The following is a 16,953-nucleotide window of genomic DNA, read 5'->3' as shown; positions in this document are numbered from 1 at the left end:
CTGGGGTTTGCTGACAGCACAAGAATTTGGAAACTTTAAGAGGCGAGGTTACCAATCATTATTTTAGAACTCCGTGCTATTTTCAGAACTCTTCAGGCTTGGCCTCAATTTAAGAGAAAATGTTTCATTAGTTTTCAGTCAGACAATATCACAACTGTGGCATATGTCAATCATCAGGAAGGGACTCACAGTCCTTTAGCAATGAAAAGAAGTATCTCAAATACTTTTTTAGGCGGAATTCAACTCCTGTTTATTTTCTGCGATTCATATCCCAGGTGTAGACAATTGGGAGGCGGATTATCTCAGCCGCCAGACTTTACATCCAGGGCAGTGGTCTCTCCATCCAGATGTGTTTTTTCAGAATTTAGAGACTTGGGGCCTTCCAGAAATAGTTCTGATGGCCTCTCATCTAAACAAGACATTCCCCAGATACCTTTCCAGGTTCAGGGATCCTCAGTCGGAGATGGTAGATACGTTAGCAGTTTCTTGTTTTGTTTTTTTCAATCTGCTTACATTTTTTCCGCCTCTGGTTCTTCTTTCCAGGGTGATCTCTAAGATCATAATGTAACAGTCTCATGTGTTTCTGGTAGCCCCAGCATGGCCTCACAGGTTTTGGTATGTGGATCTTGTCTGGATATCCATTTGCCAGCCTTGGCCACTTCCTCTAAGGCCATACTTTGTCTCAAAGGCCATTTTTCCATCAGGATCTTAAATTGTTAAATTTGAATGTATGGAATTTGAACGCTTAGTCATACAGGTGTCTCTGACTCAGTGTTTAACATTATGTTACATGCTCGTAAATCTGTTTTCAAGAAAGATTTATTATCTGGTTTGGAAAACCTATATTTCATGGTATTTTTTTCATATTTTATAATTTCTTCAGGATGGTTTGGATAAGGTTTTGTCTGCAAGTACTTTGAAGGGACAAATCTCTGCTCGTTCTGTTTTATTTCATAGAAAGATTGCTAAACTTCCTGATATTCACTGTTTTGTTCAGGCTTTGATTCGTATCAATCCTGTTATGAAATTTAATTTCTTCTCCTTGGAGTCTTAATTTGGTTTTAACGATTTTGCAGGCTTCTCCTTTTGAGCCTATGCATTCTTTGGATATTAAACTACTTTCTTGGAAAGTGTTGTTTCATTTGGCTGTCTCTTCTGCTAGAAGAGTTTCTGAGTTATCAGCTCTCTGTTGTGAGCCTCCTTATCTAATTTTCCCTTAAGATAAGCTGTTTTGCAGACTTGATTCAAATGTCTTCCTAAAGTTGTGAATTCTATCAACATTAGTAGGGAAATTGCTGTTCTTTCTTTGTGTCTTAATCCTAAGATTTCTCTGGAAAGATCTTTACATTCTTTGGATTTCAGAAAGACTTCTAATCTATTTGTTGTTTTTTTTCTGGTTCCAGGAAAGGTCCGAAAGCCTTTGCCATTTTTTTGGCATTTTGGTTAAAGCTTTTTGATTCACAAAGCTTATTTGGAGGCGGGCAGTCTTTGCCTCAGAATTACAGCTCATTCTACTAGATCAGTCGTTTCTTCTTGGGCTTTTAAGAATCAAGCTTTGGTTGATCAGATTTGCAAACCAGCAACTTAGCTTTCTTTGCATACATTTACTAAATTTTACCATTTTGATGTATTTGCTTCTGCTGAAGCAGTCTTTGGTAGTCTTTCAGGCAGCTGTCTGTTTTGATTCTACTGCTTATGATTTAAGTTTTATTTGAAGTTTATATAAAAAAACTGAATTATTGTTTGGATTTAATTTCTCAGCAGAAATGGCTGTTTTTACTTCCCTCCCTCTCTAGTGACTCTCCTGTGGTCTTCCACATCTTGGGTATTTTTTATCCCATGCGTCACTAGCTCATGGACTCTTGCCACTTACATGAAAGAAAACATAATTTATGTAAGAACTTACCTGATGATAAATTCATTTCTTTCATAGTGGCAGAGTCCATGAGACCCACCCTTTTTGTGGTGGTTATGATTTTTTTGTATAAAAGCACAATATTTTTTCCAGTTCCTCTTTTTGTATGCTTTTTTTTTACTCCTTTTTACACCTCACTACTTGGCTATTAGTTAAACTGAGGAATGAGTGTGGTGGGAGGTGTATTTATAGGCATTTTGAGGTTTGGGAAACTTTGCCCCCTCCTAGTAGGAATGTATATCCCATATGTCACTAGCTCATGGACTCTTACCACTATGAAAGAAAGAAATTTATCGGGTAAGTTCTTACATAAATTGTGTTTTTCTGCTCTTGTGGGTTATTCAATGTGTTGCTGGCTACTAATAAAGCTTTAGGAGTGTTCTTTGTTAGCCATACCATTTATCCTCATCTATACTATAATTGCGCTTGGCCGTCGCACGCATCCTGAATGGAATGTTGGCAGCGTGAGGCAGCCAACAGAATGTTGGCTGCATGCGCAGCCAAAATAATTCACCTGGGTGCAGTGAAGCTGCATCCAGGTGGATTCCGAAAATGGCAGGGTGGTGAAAGAATCCACCGACGGTAGATTCTTTCACCAGCCTGCCATTTTCGGAATCCAACGAGATACAGCGAAGGCAAACGGAGCATTACAAAAAGAAATAAGCTAACCGCCCGCAATAAGTATTAAGAAAACCCCCCAACTACCTAATAAAATTATTATTCCGCAAACCCCAACATCGCAAACTACCTAATACATCTATTAACCCCTAATCCGCCAACCCCCCACAACGCATTAAATCTAATTTACCTATTAACTCCTACACCGCCAAACCCCACAACGCAAAAAACTAATTTAATGACTAAGCCCCCTAACCTAACACCCCCTAAATGAACCCCTTAATTACAATTAAAAAAATACTACTTTACAATAGAAAAAAAAATTACATTAATCTAACAGAAAATAAAAAAGGCTAACATTACAAAAAATAATAAACACTATCCAAAAAAAAAAAAAAATCTAATCCCTATGAAAATAAAAAAGCCCCCCAAAATAAAAAAACCCTAATCTAATGCTAAACTACCAAAAGCCCTTTTAAAGGGGCTTTTTGTAGGACATTGCCCTAAAGAAATCAGCTCTTTTACATTACAAATAAACCAAGTCCCCCCTAACAGTAAACACCCCCCCCCCAAAAAAAAACTAACTAACTAATAAACCTAAACTACCCATTGGCCCAAAAGGGGCATTTGTATGGGCATTGCCCTTAAAAAGGCATTCAGCTCTTTTCAACTGCCCTTAAAAGGGCATTCAGCTCTCTTGCAATTTTCCCCAAAAAACCCTAATCTTAAATTTTTTTAAAAAACCTAACACTAAAGCCCCAAATAGGTACTCACGGTTTCAGAAGTCCGGTGGAGAAGGTCTTCTTCCAGACGGGTTCATCATCTTTATCCATAGCGGAGAGGAGGTCAGGAGCAGTCTTCTCAGAAGTGGCGATCCTCAGCGGCAGTCATCGGTGGCGGTCCTCGGCGAAGGCGTGGAGGTTCCTCTTAATGCAATCGCCCGCCGCACACTGAAGATTGAATTCAGGGTACCCCATATTTATTGCGGTACCTTGAATTCCTATTGGCTGAAATTTTCAAAATCAGCCAATAGGATGAGAGCTACTGAAATCTTATTGGCTAATTTGAACAGCCAATAGGATTTCAGTAGCTCTAATCCTATTGGCTGTTATGAAAAATTCAGCCAATAGGAATGCAAGGTACCCCAAATTGATTGCGGTACCTTGCATTCAATATTTAGTATACCACGGACATTGGATGAAGAGGAGCCTCCATGCCGCCGAGGACCGCCACCACAAATGACCACCGCAGAGGATCGCCACATCTGGGAAGACCATTTCGGACTTCCGCGCCGCCTTCGCTGTGGATGAAGATCATAGACCCGCCTGGAAGAAGACCTTCTCCGCCGGACTTCTGAAACCGTGAGTATATATTGGGGCTTTAGTGTTTAGTTTTTTTTGGGGGGTTAGATTACTTTTTTGGGGGGCAAATTGCAAAAGAGCTGAATGCCCATACAAATGTCCCTTTATGGGCAATGGGTAGTTTAGGTTTATTAGTGTTAGTTTTTTGGGGGGTTTAGTGGGTGGGGGGTTTACTGTTAGGGGGCACTTTGTTTATTTTTAATGTAAAATAGCTGATTTCTTTAGGGCAAGTTTAGTATTAGATTAGGGGCTGTTTTTATTTTGGGGGAATTTTTTATTTTTATAGGGGTATTAGTTTAGGTTTCATTTTATTTATTTGGATAGCTTTGTTTATTTTTTTCTGTATTTTTACTTTTTTATTTTTTGTAGCTTGGGGGGTTTCATTTATAACACACAGACTGCCCTCTGGGCAGGCTTATCAGCTAGTTATATATATATATAATTTAACTGTGCAAAAAATAGCATATTAGAACGTGTCTCTCATATAAATGTATTGCATTTTTGTGGCCCTTTAATAGGCCTTAGCACATTACAGTATACCTCTACAGCTTAAAATACCACAATTTACTTTCCACATCAGCCAACTCATTGCTATAATGGAGACACCCCTACAAAATGTATTTAATATTCAGTATGGTGTTCCCATAAAAAAATGGAGACTTAACATTGTATACATACACATTTTCACACCATTGCTCTTACTCTTGAAAATTTCACTTATTCTTTTCCTCTCTCATCTCATGTTGCTACCTTTCCATTAGTTTACCAATCCCATTTCTAGGAGTCCTGTACTCTGCATGGTTACCCGGTTGCCCATGTTTTTCTGTCACACTGTCCTTTTTCTTTGCTGTATACGTTCTGTCCTTGGTTCTAGTATCTCCTCTATATAACTGCTTGATTTGTGTATCTTTATTGCAGCGTCGGCTAAAAGATGCACTTATAGTGTTGGGAGGGGGAGGACTACTTTTTTCCTCCTTTCTGACAATAAAAGGAGATGAGCGCTTTTATGCAGAGTGTCTGATGCCTGTGCTGCAGCGTTTGGTGCCCCCTGAGCTGGCGCATACCTTATCTGTGAGATTCCTGTCCCTTGGTCTGGTGCCACAATGCAGAAACCTTGATTCAGATCGACTGGTAGGTTAATATATTTTTTTTCAATTCATTTTTACTTAAAACGGTGTAAGGAAAATTATTTTGGATTTTGAGAATACCAAGCAGACTTATATGGAGTACAACATCTACAGCAAGGATAGGCTGCAATTCAAGAGACATTAAACTAATGTAAGTCCATTTATAACAGACCTTAATTAAAGGGATAGTAAAGTCATAATTAGACATTCATGGTTTAGACATAGCATACAATTTTAAACAACTTTCCAATTTACTTCTATTATTTAATTTGCTTCCTTCTCTTGTTAACCTTTGCAGAAAGGTTTAATAAGGTATGCTCAGTAGCAACAAAGAACCTAGGCTCTAGCTGCTCATTGGTGGCTGCATATATATACTGATTGTCATAAGCTTACACAGTTTTAATATTCCTCATATGGGGTAAATATATACAGTACTGTGGAAAAGTCTTAGGCCACCACCACCTTTATTGTTTTAGCAAAGTTTTAATGACCAGCCATATTTATTATTTGGCCTCTTTATTAAGATACAAACAGAAAATACAGGAAATATTTACACACAATATATAAAAAAAAACACAATTTTCAGAACAAAATGGATTCTTCAGGCAAAAGTCAGTATTTAGTGTGACCTTACTTGGCACTAAGCACATCTTGAACTCTTTTGGGGAGACTGCCCTGAAGTTTTCCGAAGTAACCTTCTGGTATATTATACCAGGCTTCTTTCAGCACATCCCAGAGTTCTTCTTTAGATTTATCTTTTATTTATTTCTTTGTCCTGGTGATCTCATACTGCCTCTATAACATTCAGGTCTGGACTCTGGAGGCCAGTCCATGACTGTCAGTGTTTTATCTCTCCAAATATGATTTCACTGCATTAGCATTGTGCGTGGGATTGTTATCATGCTGAAAAATAAAACCATTCCCAATCAGGCGCTTTCCAGAAGGAATGGCATGATGAATTAAAACCTGTATGTACTTTTCAGCATTTATGATCCCATCAATTCGGACAATATTGCCAACACCACTGGCAGAAATGCAGCCCCAAACCAGGACACACCCTCCACCATGTTTCACTGAAGGCGGCAAGCACTCATTCTTCCTTATCTCTCCAACTCTTCTCACATATTGTCAACGACTGGACACAATTTTCAAACTTGGATTTGTCACCCCATAATACTCTTTTCCTCTGATCTTTATTCCAATATTTGTGAGCTTTAGCCTTTTCACCCTGTTCCCCTTCCAAAAAAGTGGTTTCTTGGACTGTAGAAGGGTCAACGTGGCATCCCAATGAAGCTGTCAGATGTTGAGCCAGGTCCTTGCTGGACATATTCCAGTATCTCAAAGAAGAAACTCTGAAAAACGTCTCATCAGTTTTTGAAAGTTTTCTTGGCTTTCCACAGCAGTCATTTTGACATTAAATAGAAGGACAAATACAGGTATTAGCAATAACATTAATTCAGGTTCCTGCTATTGCTCAAGTGTAAGGGGGGGGGGGGGGTCACACTAAATATTTGCCACTTTAGCCTATAGAAGCATTTTTTTTCTTTTCTGTTTTATTAATACTGTATACAAATATCCTGTATTTTCTGGTTGTATTCTAATAGAGGCTGGAAAAATAATTATATATGATCATTATACCATTGCTAAAACAACAAATCTAATGATGGCCTAAGACTTTTGCACAGTACTGTGCAATCATGAAAGTAAACTAATAAAGTTATTGTTTTTACTAATTTAACTATATATGCATTTCAATGTAAGTATTGCTTAAATTTAATATGTGTATCTAATATATTTACATTTTTAAGCTTAGAGTTTTAATGATTCCAATAGATCATGCAATTTTTTTTTGTTAATCTTTTTATTACATTTTTTAATGTATATGAACCAAAGAGAGACAAGGAAACAGAAAAATAAAAAGTATAGTTTTGTATAATTTGTGGAAAGACAAAACCCAATAAAAGATCATGTTAACAGAAGCGGAGGACTTTTGTTGTGGGCGAAGCTAGTGCACGCTATGCTGTGACCGTGTCTGCTTAGACCTCCAGGTCTGGAATATATTGCACCGCTAAGCCCTGTAGCCCCCACTTCCTGGTGGGGCTAGATTGGGCGTATAGCATATATCGTGCTGTGGTGATGGATCTCTTCTACACGGCCGATAAAGCCTGCGGCAAAATCCGCAACATCTGAGCAGAGGAGTGCCGACAATAATGCAGGAACGTAGAGCTTTCCATCCTCCGCTTACTGCACTTCGAGGTGGACACAACAAGGTGGCTGACAAAAGTGGAAAACGGTGTCTGGTGAGATGCCAGGGAGTTATCGGGGCTCGCCGCTCCTTCTTCGCGGTTTCGAGAGGCCAGCTGAGGATCACAGCACACTCCCTTAACCCTTTCACTATCGGGACTTCCAGACAAAAACTTGCCCAAAATACCAGAGCATTTTTAGCATTTTTGCTATCACTCCATTTACCTATCAAATCTAAAAAATGTTTTATTTACCTATCAAATCTATTTTTATATATATATATATATATATATATATATATATATATATATTTATATATTTTTTTCAAACAATTTTTACCAAATTTATCAGGGGTGATAAGAAAAGAAAAAAAAAAGAGAATCTAAAATAATTCATTAATTATATACCCCTTTATACATCTTTTATATTGACATTTTATAAGGCAACAATAAGTATCCAAAAATGAGGGACAAAATATGGAAAGAAAGGAAATGTGTGTGTGTGTATATATATATATATATATATATATATATATATATATATATATATATGTGTGTGTGTGTGTGTTTCCCCCCCATATCCAGTTCATAGCCACATATCTCTGAGCCTACTCTCCATTATATATGTGGTATTTTCAAACTTGGAGATCAGTTCCTTTTGTGTGTATCTATCCTGTATCTTAATCCAAAATTTCCACCTCACAAAAAACCTTTTAACATTAACCTCTAAATTATACCAGATATCATTTTGTTCAATCAGAAATTGTTTCTGCACTATATTTTTCAGTATTTTAAGGGATGGTGCTTGTTCACTTTTCCATCCCTTTAAGATCAAATTCCTACTTAAGTTAATTAACATTGAGAAAAATATCTTGCATTGTATAACTTCTGTTTTTTTTAAAAAATATAACATGGTCTGCTTGAAGTATCAACTGTTAATTACAAATGTTATTAGCCCAGTGTGATACCAATCTCCAAAATCTTTGTAATTTATGGCATGCCCATAGGCAATGTTTTAAATTTGCTTTATTCCTTCTACATTTCTCACAATTATGTCCACTTTGATCATTCCCCCATTTAGACATTATTTCAGGTGTAATATATGTCATCCATATCATTTTAACATGCTGTTCACGCAGAGTCATTGCCATAGTGGCTTTTTCTACACTATTTAAAATAATCTGCAGTCAGGTCCGGTAAGTACATATCCTTCCATTTTGATATTTTTTTTTTCCATTTGTTCTTCATGCTCTGTGTGTTTTATAATATTATATAATAGCGATATAGAGAATTTATTATTTTTATATGCGCTAAGTACTGGTATCAGTGGTGGATAGTCCCATATTTTCCCATACAATCTTATGAGTTTCAAGCAGTAGTCTCTTTTTTGTAGATATGCGTAGTAATGCTCTTTCTTACACTGAAATTGCGTTTGGGCTTTTATAAAGTATATAACCTTTGGTCTATCCTGTTCCCTGTTTACTAATTGTGTCACATTAACTAGGCCATGTTTCCATTTTGAGCCTACATTTGATAAAAATCCCAGTTGGAATTCCGGGTTTCCCTTAATTGCAAGGTACAGTGATACTGCAAACTTTAAATTCAATTTGCTACAAATTTTGTGCCATGCTATTATTGAGTCTTTCAGTAGGTTTATTCTTTTAATATACAAGGGAAGTTTATTAATTTCTAAGTGGACTATATTTTTCAAATATAGGGGTTTAACTAGTTGAGATTCTACATCTAGTATGGTGAAATGTCCTATGTCTAATAACCAGTCTATGGCAATTTTGCCCACTGCCACCAGATTGTATAAGCCAATATCTGGCAGGGCCATTCCCAAACATTTTTTTGGAAACGTTATTTTTTTATAATTTAATCTTACTTTGTTTTCCCCCCACAAATATGTTTTAATAGATTAATTTATTTTCTTCATTTCTGTTTTTTTCAGTAGCAAGGGAATATTTTGGAAAATATATAATAGCCGTGGGAGCGCTACCTTTTTTAATAAATTTATTTTACCGTATAACATAGTAACATACATAGTAACATAGTAGATAAGGTTGAAAAAAGACAGAAGTCCATCGAGTTCTACCTATACAAATCTAAAATACTTACAAAAAGCTCCAGTTAAGATTAAAAAAACCCACGAAAAGGTGATCCATTTAATGCTATCAATCATATCTATGAATTTTGTTTATATACAGAAATGTATCTAGGGTTTACTACCTCCTTTGGTAATGAGTTCCACAATTGTGTTGCTCTTACAGTGAAAAAAATGTTTCTGTTGCAGGAGATTAAATCTCCTTTCCTCCAACCTTAAATTGTGACCTCTTGTCAGAAACAATTTTCTTGGAATAAACAGAGCTTCTGCCATCTCTTTATATGGGCCTTGAATATATTTATATAAAAAGGTAATCATGTCACCTCTCAAGCGCCTTTTTTCTAAAGAAAACATACCCAGTTTGGCTAGCCTCTCCTCATAGGTTAAATTCTCCAATCCCCTTATTAGATTTGTGACCCTTCTCTGAACTTTTTCTATTTCTGCAATATCTTATTTTGCAATCAGTCCCCAGAACTGCACTCCATACTCAAGGTGAGGTCTTACCAGGGCTTTATATAGTGACAGAATTATGCTTTCCTCCCTTGAATCAATGCCTCTTTTAATACATGCTAGTTTCTTATTTGCCTTTGAAGCCGCTGCCCTGCATTGTGCACCCATCTTTAGCTTGTTATCTATTACTACTCCCAAATCCCTTTCCTCCTCTGTTTGGCTAAGTCTTGTCCCATTTAAAAAATATGTTGCCTTCTTATATTTACTTCCAATATGTAGAACCTTGCATTTTCCCGTATTAAATCTCATTTTCCATTTACTTGCCCATACGTCTAATGGAGATATAGGGGAAGAGTTTCCCAATGTTTAAGGGTGTCAGAAAATTTCTTAACCGCTTCATTTATGTTTAATGTATATATTTCTTCTGGATCTGCTGAAAACTTTAGCCCCAGATAAACTAGTGAGTGTTTTATTTCCTTAAATAAATGTTCTTTTATGCACCCATAATACTTCTGATTTATTTTTATTAATTTTATAGCCAGAACATGATCCAAACATTTCCACTATCTGGCAGATTAATTTAACATTTATTGGAGACTGTCTAGTAAAAATCAGTATGTCACCTGCTAGTTTAATTTCCTTGTTCTGGTTACTTATTCCTGGAATCTTTGATCTAAGTGTGCTCAGTAATGGTTCTAAAGCTAGGTTGAAGATTAAGGGTGACAGAGGACATCCTTGACGAGTCCCTCTCAAGAGTGGAAAATATGCTGTTTTGCATTTATTTATGATTAGAGCTGCTTGGGACTTTTTGTATAGTAATTCTATCATATTATAGCAGTTTCCAGAGAAGCCAAATTTAGACAATGTTGTAAATATATGGTCCCATACTATCGAATCAAAAGCTTTATGCGCATCCAGCGCTATTACAGAAAAATCTGTCTCACTTATTTCCTTATTATATTTCTTATTATACCAGGCATCTGCTATTGTTATAATTTCCTCAAATTAATATTAGATGAGCGTCCTTTCATGAAGCCTGATTGGTCCCGATGGACTATTCCCCCTAGTATTGACTCTTTTAGCTATATTACTTGTGATTATTTTATAGTCAATATTTAATAAGGAAATTGGTCTATATGATTCCAATATTTGTGGGTCCTTCCATGGTTTTTGTATAATAATTATTGTGGATTTATTCAAATCTGTAGAGGGCGTAAGTTGTCCTGACCAAAATTTATTAAGAAGAAGTGTTATTGTAGGAGTGATTTCATTTATTAATATCTTATAGAATTCTGAGGTAAGTCCATCGGGGCCAGCGGCCTTGTTATTAGCTAATTTTCTAATTGCTTGTGATACTTCTTTTTCTAAAATGGATTCATTAACTTTATTTAACTGACTTATATCGATTTTTGAAACCACTATTGTTTTCCAGAATTGCTCCTTTTTACCTTCATCTATGGGAAATGGTGAGTATAGCTTTGCGAAATATTAATAGAATGTTTCTTGTATCTCTTTAAAGTTAGTTATCTCCTTATCCCCCACTTTTAATTTAGAGATAAACACGGTTTTATTTTGATTATTAACTATTTGGGCTAGAAATCTTCCAGATTTGTTTCTAAAGCTGTAAAATTTAGAGCATATTTTCATGTTTTCTTTAGCCTCATTTTGAGTGAGGAAGTTATCTCTATTCTGTTTCGCCAGAGTGTATTTTTCCCAGTTAGACTTAGTTCTACTACCCAGGAATCTTGTATATGCATTAGTTAATGTTTTAGTTATTTGCTGTTTCCTGTGGTTTATTTTCTTCCTCATGTTAATTACAAAGGAGGTGATCTCTCCCCGGAGCACTGCTTTAGCCGTTTTCCACTATATATTTGTTTTATTCAGGTAGTTATTGTTGAATCTGTCATATTCTATCCACTTCTCTCTCAAGAAATTTATAAATTTGGAATTATTTAGTAAATATTTCGGGAAGAAGAAAGACCCTGGTTGTTTTAAGGGAAATATGTTATATGTGATGCTAATGGGAGCATGATTAGATAGTGTGATTTGATCAATCGTAGAATCCTGCACTTGGTTGATCATTCATTCCGATACAAGGAAAATATCTATTCTTGAAAGAGAATGGTTTGACTTAGAGAGACATGTAAATTCCCTACCATCTGGATTCCTTGTTCTCCAAATATCTTGTATGTTTAAATCTTTTTTTTAAGTATTACGCTTTTCCTTTTAGCCCGTGTATTTTCCTTGATTCCTAAATTCCTAATGTTTTGTTCCCCTATTTCCTTCTGCCTATCTAGGAGTAGATTTGGGGTGAGATTAAAGTCTCCCCCAATTATTAACTGTTTATCTGAATATATAATCGGCTTATCCCTTTATTTTCCTCCAAAACTCTGTATCTTCAATATTGGGTCCGTAAACACAGTACATAAAATATACTCCTTATCTTCGATCCCTACTGATAAGATAATTTAATCTCTCATCTTGGTCTAGTATTATATTGTTAATTTTATATTCTAATGTCTTGCTGAATAGGATTGCTACTCCCTTTTTTCCTTTTACAGCATGGGGTAAAAATTAGTTCTTTTACCCACCCTCCCTTTAACTTAGATGCTTCTTCGCTTTTTATTTATGTTTTCTTTTTATTTTCAATTCAAAACAACAGGTAAACATATGTAAGGTCAACAGTTTACAATCAAGGCAGGATAAATAAATCATGAAAAAGGTTGATGTTAGGCTAAACATAGCATAATGTTTGTCATGAGGACAGTCCTTGTTGAAAGATTATACCATAGTCCAATGTCCTTTAATTAATCCATTGTGTGCTTTGACATTAGAGCTCTTGTGCTTAGGAAGAGTTAGAGATCAGCAGGTGTGGGGGGAGCTCCTGTTGTTTCAAAGATAGGACTAATGGTGTCCTTGCCCAATTGGGATGCTGATATACATTCCTCAAGACATATTGTATTATAAGTGTGAGGCAATGAGAGTAAACTTATCTCAAAAAAAAAAATTAGCACTTAACATAAATTAAGGAGAGAAAGGAAAGCAGAGTAGAATAAAGAAAAAGATGGGAAATGGAAAGATAGTGGGGAGCTAACATGGTAACCGTGTACACAATCAGTGGTCTCAGTTCTCTGCTTCTTCTGGTGTTGTTTACTTGCCCACTTCACTAGTCTGTGGTTAGAATTTCTATGCGTTGAACCATATTTAGATCATTACAAGTTGTATATGATAAGGGCAGAAATGTCTCGTTGATGGCAGGGAGAGGGGGGGGGATAGGGGTTTTTTATAGAATTTAAAGGGGAGACCCTTTGTTGATTTGAGTCTATGTATCAGCGAGTGTGAAGGATTCCCATAAGAAGATCATATCTTGGTATAGGGTGATTTGGCCTAGTTTGAGGTAGTGCAATCTTTCCAGGAGAAGGTTTTTTTGAACTGATGTTATCCATTCCTGGATAGCAGGGATTGATATAGATTTCCATTTTCTAGGGATTAGCTGATTTGCAGTGTTGAGCATTAAGTGGTAAAGGTATTTTCTTATCTTACAGGTGATGGCGGGGGGTTGGCAGAGTAAAACTAAATCTGGGGTGGGAGATATGTTTGTGCTTAATATTTTATTAATATATGTAAAAATTTGTGACCAGAATGGTTTTATAAGATCGCAGTCCCACCAAATGTGGGTAAGGTGTCCCTCTTGTGTGCAGCCTCTCCAACAGAGCATTGATGAGTTTTTATATATAGATTTTAACCTTGCTGGAGTTAAGTACCATCTCATCATTATCTTGATGTTGGTCTCTTTAGCTTGGGCTGAATGTGCTGAGTGGGTTAGAGTGTCGAATCTGCGCATCCAGATTTTGGGGGCAGTGTTCGTCTTGAGTTCTAGGTCCCATCTTATTGTATAAGAGGGGAGAAGTGGAAAGGTCATTTGTAGGATCAGTTTATGTAGTTTGGAGATTGTTCTAGGTGTATTTTCAATTGATTGACATATTTGTTCAAAGAGGGTGAGAGGTCGTGTTAGGTTCTTTATATCCTTGTGTGTGGTTATGTAGTGTCTTGCCTTGTTAAGACGAAACCAAGAGGATAGAAATGGATGATTTAAAGAATCCATTTGGTTTTTGGTTTTGATTTTGTGATTGCTATCTGTCAAGAGGTATATAGGAAGTGATCTGGAAGGTCTTGCGAGTTGGGGGGGTATTTGGTGAAGGCCTGGTGGGAATTCTGGGTTATTTAGAAGTGTGGTGAAAGGAGAATATCGAGAGGAGATTTTGTTCAGTGGTTTGTTGATTTGTCTCCAGTCTGACCATGTTTCATTTGTTATGGATGAGGAGGATATTCTGTATTTATTGAAGAAACCCGGGTTCCAACATATCTCATCTAAGTTATGTGACAAGGATAGGGTGTTTTCTAATTGTACCCATTGTTTGGGATTTGGGCCATTGATTTTGCACCAATCTGAGATTCTTTGCAACGAAATGGCAAGTTTATAGGAGCGAAGATGAGGGACCCCCAGTCCCCCATCACTAGGAAGTTTATGAAGCGTGTTTTTATTAATTCTAGGGGGTCTGCGTCTCCAGATATAATCGTTTATAATTTTTTGTAAGATATCCAGGTCTTTCTGGGTGCCTGGGATGGGGATTGTCTGGAGGATATATAATATTTTTGGCAATAGCATCATTTTTGCTGTGTGGATTCTGCCTAGCCATGAAATATTTTTGGGTAGCCAAGTTGAGGTAAGGTTTTTAAGTTCTGAGATTAAGGTACCATAATTATGTATGCGGAGATCTGCTATGTTGGGGGTAATGCGAATGCCTAAGTATTTTAGAAATTTTGTTTGCAATTTGAGGGGGCAAGATAGTTTCAATTCATCTAGAGATTGGTTAGTAAGATTGATAGGGAGATATTCAGATTTTGTCATATTGATCAGGAAATTGGATACAGTCCCATAGTGGTCTAACTCTGAAATAGTTGTTCTAAGGGAGGGGAGCGGGTTGGTGAGTGTCAGGAGAATGTCATCTGTGAATATGGCTAACTTGTGGGTTTGGTCATCTATTTCTATTCCACGTATCTGGTTATTAAGACGTATTTTAATAGCGAGCGGCTCTAGGGCTAAGATAAATAAGAGTGGGGATAAGGGGCATCCCTGTCTGGATCCATTTCTGATTTCAAAGGGGTCGGATAACGTACCGTTTATTCTGATTTGTGCTGTGGGATTGGTATATAAGGCTAGGATTTTTTGAATAAAAGAGTCTGGGAAATTATATCGTCTTAGAGTTTCTTGTAGAAAAGTCCAGTCTAGTCTGTCAAATGCCTTTTCGGCGTCAGTCGATAGGAAAACAGTCGGGGATTGGGTTGTCGAGATGTATTCTAGGAGATTGAGAACTTTAACTGTATTATCTTTAGCCTCTCTATGGGGCACAAAACCCACTTGGTCTTGGTGGATTAAGGACGGAAGGATTTTATTAAGACGGGTGGCTAAAATTTTGGCGTAGAGTTTTAGATCTATATTAAGTAGGGAGATGGGTCTATAATTGGCTGGGGAGTCAGTAGTATTACCTGGTTTGGCAATAACAGAGATATTTGCTTGAAGCATGTTATCAGAGAAGGGACGGGAGGCATTTATGTGGTTAAATAGGTTTGTTAAGGGTGGGATTAGTAAATTTGCAAATGTTTTATAATAGAGACCTGTATAGCCGTCTGGGCCTGGAGCTTTATTTTGTTTTAACTGTCGGATTGCGTCATTTACTTCTGAGGTGGATATGGGTTTCTCCAGTAATTCGCTTTGCTCAGTGGTCAATTGTGTGAGTGGAATATTCTTAAGGTATTGGGAGCAAAGTTGGCGGTGTTTTTGGGTGTCCCTGTTGGGATATAAGTTATAGAGTTTATGGTAGAATACTTTGAATTCGTTCGCTATAGTGTGTGTATCTTCTATGAGTTTACCTTGAGCTGATTTTATAGAGTGTACATAGGTTTTCTGTTGTTGTTTTTTTAGAGCTCTTGCAAGGTATTTCCCTGGCTTATTACCCTCTCTATAAAAATTTTGTTGGAGAAATAGCAATTGCCTTTGCGCTTTGATATGAAGGATGGAATTCAGTTTATCTCTCTTTACTCTGAGTTCCTCAAGAACAGCGTTATCTAGGGGGTTGATTTTGTGGGTGTAATCTAGGTCAGATATTTCAGAGGTTAAGCTTTCTATTTCTAGTCTACCTTTCTTTTTGATTTTTGCTTTTGCTTTAATAAATTCTCCCCTGATTGTGCATTTGTGGGCTTCCCAAAGGGTTGCCACGTTCACATCTGGAGTGTTGTTATGTGCAAAATAGTCTTTAATATGAGTTGCGAAGAGCTTTGCTTGAATTGGATCTAGTAGTATGGAGTCATCTAATTTCCATTGGAAGGCCCTAAGTGGAGCAGAGGGCCAGTTAATATGACACGAAACTAGGGAGTGGTCGGACCAGGAAGTGTGTTTTATCTGTGAAAGTTTGGAGTGAGATAGGAGTATGTGATCTACTAATATATAATCTAGCCTGGAATAATTGCGTTTGGGGTGGGAAAAAAAGGTGTAGTCACGTTTTTGGGGGTTGAAGTATCTCCATACATCGTGTATGCCTAAGGATTTGAATTTCCGCCAAATCTTGGGTAGGTTAGGGGTTTTGGTTCTGGATTCTGGGTTTGAGCAATCAACCGTAGGGTCTAGAGGGAAATTGAGATCTCCAGCTACTATAAGGGAGCCTTTTAATTCTTTTACAATTAAGTCTGAAATCGAATTTATAAATTGGTCTTGTCTGGAGTTAGGAGCGTAGGCATTCACTAAGGTTACCGGTTTACCAAATAGTAATCCTTTTAGGCAGATATACCTACCTTCCTTATCTGAAATGCACCGTATCTTAGTGAATGGTAAGGATTTGTGGAGCAAAATACTGACCCCATTGATTTTCTTATTAGGGTTTGTGCTGTGGAAGTGTTGCGGATATTGTGGGGATTAGTGTTTGGGAATATTTTTAGATTTAAAGTGCGTTTCTTGGAGCATCAATATGTGCCCACCTTTTTTCTGGAGATCATTAATGGCCATTCTCCTTTTTTGGGGGCAATTTAGGCCTTTGACATTTTGTGTAAAAATAATTAGTTCATGTGGTGAGTGTCT

General features: G+C 36.9%; 1 protein-coding gene across 2 annotated transcripts in view; it reads left to right on the top strand.

The window, feature by feature from the left end:
- The window catches only part of DHODH (dihydroorotate dehydrogenase (quinone)), a 234,092-nt gene that overhangs the window by 20,596 nt on the left and 196,543 nt on the right, over positions 1-16,953 (top strand). The window contains exon 2 of one of the 2 annotated variants that reach the window (XM_053699449.1): positions 4,813-5,025. The exons of the other annotated variant lie outside the window; for it this stretch is intronic. Coding sequence (XP_053555424.1) covers positions 4,813-5,025 — 213 coding nt within the window. The remainder of the gene's footprint in view (positions 1-4,812; positions 5,026-16,953) is intronic. 2 annotated transcript variants of the gene reach the window in all.

Source organism: Bombina bombina, chromosome 1 (genome assembly GCF_027579735.1).
Source record: "Bombina bombina isolate aBomBom1 chromosome 1, aBomBom1.pri, whole genome shotgun sequence".
Taxonomy (NCBI): Eukaryota; Metazoa; Chordata; class Amphibia; order Anura; family Bombinatoridae; genus Bombina; species Bombina bombina.
Note: the sequence above shows the minus strand (reverse complement) of the source record. Positions and strands in the feature narration are given on the sequence as shown.